The sequence below is a fragment of the Alexandromys fortis genome, unplaced genomic scaffold (genome assembly GCF_014885135.2).
Source record: "Alexandromys fortis isolate MF-2015 unplaced genomic scaffold, M_Fortis_MF-2015_v1.1 scaffold_63, whole genome shotgun sequence".
Classification (NCBI taxonomy): Eukaryota; Metazoa; Chordata; class Mammalia; order Rodentia; family Cricetidae; genus Alexandromys; species Alexandromys fortis.
The window spans coordinates 7,045,802-7,052,762 of NW_026067953.1; the positions used below are offsets into that span (position 1 = coordinate 7,045,802).

General features: G+C 40.9%; 1 protein-coding gene across 1 annotated transcript; it reads right to left on the reverse strand.

The window, feature by feature from the left end:
- Positions 1–2,759: 2,759 nt before the first annotated feature.
- On the reverse strand, positions 2,760–4,001 carry LOC126507221 (cation channel sperm-associated auxiliary subunit beta-like). Its single transcript, XM_050151483.1, has 3 exons — positions 3,906–4,001; positions 3,282–3,356; positions 2,760–3,017 (listed from the first exon to the last, which is right to left on the reverse strand). The coding sequence occupies exons 1-3, from the start codon at positions 3,975–3,977 to the stop codon at positions 2,826–2,828; spliced, it is 339 nt and encodes a 112-aa protein (XP_050007440.1). The 5' UTR covers positions 3,978–4,001; the 3' UTR covers positions 2,760–2,825.
- Between the last annotated feature and the right edge of the window lie 2,960 nt (positions 4,002–6,961).

Consider the following 6,961-nt stretch of genomic DNA (forward strand, 5'->3'; position numbering starts at 1 on the left):
AAAGGAAGCATCTTCAACAAATGGTGCTGGCATAACTGGATGGTGTCATATAGAAGAATGCAAATATATCTTGCACACAATACAAGTCCAAGTGAATAAAAGACTTCAACATACATCCAGTTACAGTGAAGCTGACAGAAGAGAAAGTGTGAAGTAGCCTTGAACACATTAGCACAGGAGAACACTTCCGGAATATAACAACAGTAGCACAGGCAGTGAGATTGACAATTAATAAACGGACCTTCTGAAACTGAAAAGCTTCTTAAGGCAAAGGACACAGTCAATATGTCAAAACAGCAGCCTACAGAATGGGAAAAGGTCTTCACCAACCCTGCATCTAACAGAGGACTTATATCCAAAATATATAAAGAACTCAAGAAACTAGACAGCAAAATACAAAATAATCCAATTAAAAATGGGGTTCAGATTTAAATAGAGAATTCTCAACAGAAGAATTTTTTTTAATTTTTTTTTATTGAGAAAAGGAAAAAAAAAGTTTCCGCCTCCTCCCAGCCTCCCATTTCCCTCCCCCTCCTCCCACCCTTTTCCCCCTCCCCCCACTCCTCTCCCCCTCCCTCTCCAGTCCAAAGAACAGTCAGGGTTCCCTGCACTGTGGAAAGTCCAAGGTCCTCCCCACTCCGTCCATGTCTAGGAAGGTGAACATCCAAACTGGCTAGGCTCCCACAAAGCCAGAACATGAAGCAGGATCAAAACGTTCGGGCGCCAGATGAAGGCGTAAGTCACAAACAATCCCACACCAGTTTGGAATTACGATTAATAGGGTGGTATTCATTTAAAGGGGAAAAAACTTACAGATCACCGTCCGAGACAACAGCCCTCTGCGCAATCAGGAAGGAGTCTAGTCGCCGGAAATGGAGCAGAAAGCAAAGAGAGAGCAAGGAGGGAAGTGGCCGCTTTTGTAAAGAGAGAGACCACGCCCAATGGGGGTAGCTTGAGCATATATGAACCCTCAAAGCCCACCTTCATAGTAAACCACTTCCTCCAACAAGGCCACACCTATTCCAACATAGTCCCACTACCTTTGGAAGCCGTTTGATTTCAAACCACTGTAATATAATTCCCTGTGTGAGCATGCACTGGCAGGAGAGTGGTGAGGGTATTAGATACTCAGAGTGTTCAACGACAGGTACCCGAAGAGAAACGTTTTAGTTTGGAGACCGGATGTTATTGTATAGTCCAGGCGGTCACTGAAACCACACACTTCCTGCTTCAGTCTCTTGAGTGCGGAGATTACAGGTGATATGTCCCAATATCTTGTTACAGGTAAAAGAAAATTAAATAATAAACTTATTATGAAGAATTCTGGGAAGGTCTCAACACATGGTATATGTATCTAGTAGTAGGATGATTCTAAGTGATGAAAGAAGAAAAATGAGCAAGTTAGCAAAGGTGATGTAAGGAGACAAAATAGTTGAGGCCAACAGGAACATTCAGCTACTTAACAGTGATTTGGATTATGTTTTAAAGGTCACTCACAAGCCTTTGTTTGATAACTTGGTCTCCATCTGCTGCTATTGTTTGTGGAGCAGTGGAAATGTTTAGACAGAGGGTATAGATGGTGGACACAGGTTATAGATAGACCACACTTCTGGTTAACTTTCTGTTACACACCTGCTGATATGAACAGCTGCTTTGTTCTTCAGCCAACATGGATAGGAGTTAATGTCACTACCATATTTTCCCTAACATGCTAGACTACTTCAGGAAACTGTAAGCCCCAGGACGTTTTTCTACCTTTTATTTCTTTAAGTCAGGTAGCAGTGATGAGAAAACATAGCTGAGAGAGCTGGTGAGAGGTGTGTACACTAGAGAAGAATCAGACGCTTGTCAGCTACTACACGGGTGCTGAAATGCAACCCCTGCCCTCTGCAGGAGCAACAGGTGCTCCAAGACACTGAGCCAGGACTCCAGACCCAAGATTCCCTTAAGCTTTTCTGCTGTGTAAGTGCCCATGACTCCTGGGGCTCTGAGATCTCTTCTCACTCATGATAATCTTACTTTCTGTAGTGGGGGTGATTATAAAACAAGGAAATGCCCCTGATCTTAAGCTTACAGTCCCTGAGGGGCTGGCCATTTCTGAGTAGTCCGTTCTGTTCCTCCTCCATGCACAAATGAACCCACAGCACTGTCCTCCTTCACGAATCTCCCCCATGTGTGCCAGGTCTGATACCTGGCTGTAGCCATCACTTTCTGGGACCTGGGAACAGGTTCACCAAAAGCACACAGAGACAAATCCTTTGGAGTTCTGTGTGCTGCCTGTTTGAAACCAACACCCGGCTGGATTGTTGTATTCTTTGAGTCCTTCCCCTCTTTTTAGTATCACAAACTGGTTTGGAGTTCTCTATAAAACCTAAATGACTTCTTTTTTTATTTCCTACATGGCTCTGAAAATGCTGGCTAGCCTCTCCATGCCTGACCCCATGGTGTAATAGCGCCCTTATGGTACCACTATTCTATCTAGAACCTGGCCCTACAAAATGTGCTCTAGATCATAAGGATAATGATGCGGAACACCCATTCCACAGAGAGTTGGTGACTATTTAATATTTTCCAAAACAATCTTTAAAAAGGAACAAAGACAAAACTCATGCAAGTGCTAAAATAATTTTTTATTTAATGAAAAGTAGAAAATGGAATGTAGAACTGTTAAGCAACAGTAATTAGAATTATAATAGTATAATAATTCTATAACATTGCATCTAATGTGTATCTTAAAAATATAAATGTATTTTGTGGACATGTTCAATAAAACTAGGAAATTTAGACAATTGATGATTATCTTTGTTCACTATGTAGACTTTCACTTATGAGTTGATACTTATATTTGATGAGTTTGCAGTATTTCCTCTGACATATCTCCGGAATGCTCTCAGTGGGTGGATGTTACGCAGTTGGAATAGAAATGCTATAAAAACGAATCCCCCTATCACTACGGATGTTGCAACAGCAATGAGTGTATGTCCTGGAAAAGGCAATGGAACTTCGTCAACATAAATCTGAAAAAAAAAAGTAAAAAGGATATATTTTCTGGGTGTAGTAATTGAAAACACTGGACAGTGTATGAGCCCCACAATTAACCAGACAGGAAAATTCCACCAAGAATCCTGTGGACATTCAACATCCTCTCCACCCCCAACCTGTCCAAGCCCTATCCGGCACACAAATTCTGGCCATGTTTTTATCTTTCTCCACAACTTGGACTGACAAGAGTCGTGTCATTTCCCAGTTATCTCATTTCATACTTCATGCATTTACTATACCTGAAATTCCTCTACTAACTCACAAAAGGTGACCCCGGGAACCACGGACAGCTTGAAGTGAAACAGCTCAGAGCCCTGTGGAACAAACACAGAAGCTCAGTATCAACGTATGTGTTCCTTTAAACAAAAATATCTGTGGGCACCACTTTCAGAGATGTCATTCACAAGGAGTGCCATGGCTTTTGTCATGAGCATCACATATAAAATGAAGAGGGATTAAAACAGGAACTCAATGACACATTTTCCTTTTCAGAGGGAAACTAAAATAGAAAACCTTCTGGCTTTCGTGAACACTTTGAATTGGCCTTCATATCTGTGTCTTTAACCTTACCTCTGCACTCTCGCTGTTTCTCACACTGACCTGGGCTTTATGTATCTCTATGACCCTAAATCTTCTGCTTCCCTTTAGTCAATTGATCTGGCCTATCTCTGAGAAAATAGCAAATTAATGTCCTGTTCAACATTCAGATTCCTTTAGAAATAAGACAACCAGGGAATAAAGACAAAGAAAAGTTTTCTATATACTTTAAAGCTGCTCTTCCCACCATCCTCCAGCTATAGACTTTGGCACACATGCCTTATTCTAAGCTCTGCATGGTAAAAAGAAAAATGATGTCAACTCACCATTATAGTTAGGTTGAGCCCAAAAGGATTATACACTTCAGACTTAAGCATGGGCTCTAAGTAACCTTGCATTTTCCTAACATTTAGTGGAGTGTTGTGCTCTGAAACATACAAAATACATTTAGAAAACTTACATTTTCATATTTTGCATAAAATTTGTTATATACATTAGGATACAATGAAAGATTCTATTGTGTGATGTTACTAAGGAAGCTCAGGCTCTTAGTTAGGTTTGACTTTGTACATACCTTTAGAGTTGGGTTTTACAAAAGACACTTTAATATAGGCTTAATCAGAAGGGCTAAGAGGAAAAAGAGACACTCAGAAGAAGGCAAAATATCCTCAGAGCATTGACATGGACGTCTCAAAGTTACAGCAAATACAACACACCCTAGCCTGGATGTGGGGTCAAGGGAGAATCGCCCATTTTTATTTCTAAAAAAAATCATATACTTGTGGACTGAAGAGTGGGTTGAGTGATTACAAGCATGTCTGTTCTTGTAGAGGACCTGGGCTTTATTCCCAGCTGTCATATGGCAACTAAGAATCATCTGTAACTCCAGTTCTAGGATCTGATTGCCTCCCCTGGCCTCTGAGGGCAACAGGCATGCAAGTGATGCACAAACACCTAGACAAAACACTCATATTCATCAAAAAGTAATTTTAAAAATTCTGGTACTGGGTATTGAATCCTAGTACCTTCTTCACACTAGAAAAAACCTCTAAAGCCAAACTACAACCTCACTTCTCTTCATGGGGAAGTAGACTAACTAACTGCCTCACACTGCCCCAATGTCCTCCTCAAGGAGAGAGTGTCTGACCACCTTGCTGCAGTTTGAGTTCTTTCTAGACTCTGACTTATGAGAAACCAATCCTGGCATGTCATGGTTTGCAGCCTTCACAGTGGAAGGCAAATGATTTTCCCAAAACAGCAGTAGAGTTGCACAAGAGGATCCCCTATGGGTTCTGCAGGAGAAGGAAGCAGCTCTTCCCACCTAGTAAACAAGTGAACCGGTACAGGTGTTAGAACTCCAGTGGCACAATGGTGAGAGGAGCTAGAGAAAGTAACTCCAGCCTGGTTGTCTCCTAAGCTCCTCCCATTGGGAATGCTCTCACCATGTGAACTTAAGGGTTTGAGTCGGCTTATAAAATGCTTCCATATTTCAAAGTCAATTCTCCAAACCTAGTAAGGGCCACCAGGAAACCACAGAAACTGGGAATATTAATTGTGGAAAATGGGAGCTTTACTTTCTTTCCTGGACTTCAAGAGGGCATTCAATTTGGAAGGGTAACCTTTCTGAATAAGAAAGGAGAGAGAATGGGTGGTGGGAGTAAGAGGGGAGGTTTTGGGGAGGGATCAGGAAGAAAAGAGGGTATGAGAGGAATCTGGGATCAGACTGGGAAAAAGAAATAAAAACATTAAATAGAAAAGGATAAAAAAGTAAATTTGTGAGAGTTAGACTCACTGACTACAAGTTGTCTGCAAACATAGTGATAGAGTGACGACTAATCAAAGTTTCAATTGTCTTCACCAATAGGTCTATCTTCCTGTCCCAGGGTTGTGGGGCAACCCTGGGAATGAACCTAAGGCTTCAAACATTCTATCACTGAATTCTAGCCCCAGCCCTTATATATCTGTCTGTATCTCTCTTTCTTTCTTTCTTTCTTTCTTTCTTTCTTTCTTTCTTTCTTTCTTTCTTTCTTTCTTTCTATCAATCACCTATCCATTTATCTATCTATCTATCTATCTATCTATCTATCTATCTATCTATCTATCTAGTACCTGAAAATATTTGCACATAAATAAACACAAAATATGCAAGTGAAAGTTGTATCTTGAAGGTAAAACTGAATTTATGATAATTTCCTTTTGTATTGTAAAATATATTTGTCTCTTTGGGGCTCTTTTACTATAATATCCGCACTCTCTTTCTTTTCTTTCTTCCTTCTTTTTGGGACAATGTCACATAGCCCAGGCTGGTCCCATCTCGCTATAGAAGTAAAACTGACCTTAAACTCTTTCCTCTACCTAGCAGGTACTGGGATTACCACTGTATACTACCACATTCAATTAAATAAATCTTCACAAAACTTCCTTAGATAATTAGATATGTATGTTTAGAATATCCAGCAATATCTAGAATATTTAGTTAGCTGTTCTCATAGTAAATAGTAAAGATACTCATCTGGAACACAGCACAAACTTAATTTTTGCTAGTAATCTGTAACAAGACCCTTAGATGTGTTTCCATGCTATAGTATGTGTTAAATATTTATTTATAATTATGTTTGCACATGGGTATATACAGGCCCCTGCAGAAACACAGTCATAGGGCCCCCTGAAGCTCAAGTTACAGTTATATGAACTAGTTGACATGGGTCCTCTGAGAGAGCAGTATACTCTTTTAACCACTGAGCAATCTCTCCAGGCCTGCAGTTCAAATCTAAAAACTACTGGCCGTATACCATTGAATCCAGGTTACTGGAAGTGATGAGAACATAAGGGGACATGACAGAGGTAAACGTGAACAAGCCAATGATTCAAATCCTTTTCTGAAATACTCCAGGTTATTTCTCATGTGAACAAGCTTTGCAATGCACTCATTAAGCAAAACAGCAATAATAGAATGGCTTGTAGATACAGATAGAAGACAGAACACATACTTTATTTTTTGTTTTAATTTTTTTTATTGAGAAAAGAAAAAAAGTTTCCGCCTCCTCCCAGCCTTCCATTTTCCTCCCCCTCCTCCCACCCTTCTCCCCCTTTTCCCACTTCTCTCCCCCTCCCTCTCTAGTCCAAAGAGCAGTCAGGGTTCCCTGCCCTGTGGAAAGTCCAAGGTCCTCCCCCGTCTGTCCATGTCTAGGAAGGTGAACATCCAAACTGGCTAGGCTCCCACAAAGCCAGAAAATGAAGTAGGATCAAAACCCCATGCCATTGTCCTTGGCTTCTCATCAGTCCTCATTGTTCGCCATGATCAGAGAGTCCGGTTTTATCCCATGCTTTTTCAGTCACAGTCCAGCTGGCCTTGGTGAGCTCCCAATAGATCAGCCCCACT

Coding starts and splice junctions, on each gene's coding strand:
- LOC126507221 (XM_050151483.1), bottom strand. CDS start 3,977: ATGCAAGGTTACTTAGAGCCCATGCTTAAGTCTGAAGTGTATAATCCT. Junction 3,357..3,905: donor GGCTCAACCTAACTATAATG/GTGAGTTGACAT, acceptor TTTGTTCCACAG/GGCTCTGAGCTGTTTCACTT. Junction 3,018..3,281: donor AGTTAGTAGAGGAATTTCAG/GTATAGTAAATG, acceptor TTTTTTTTTCAG/ATTTATGTTGACGAAGTTCC.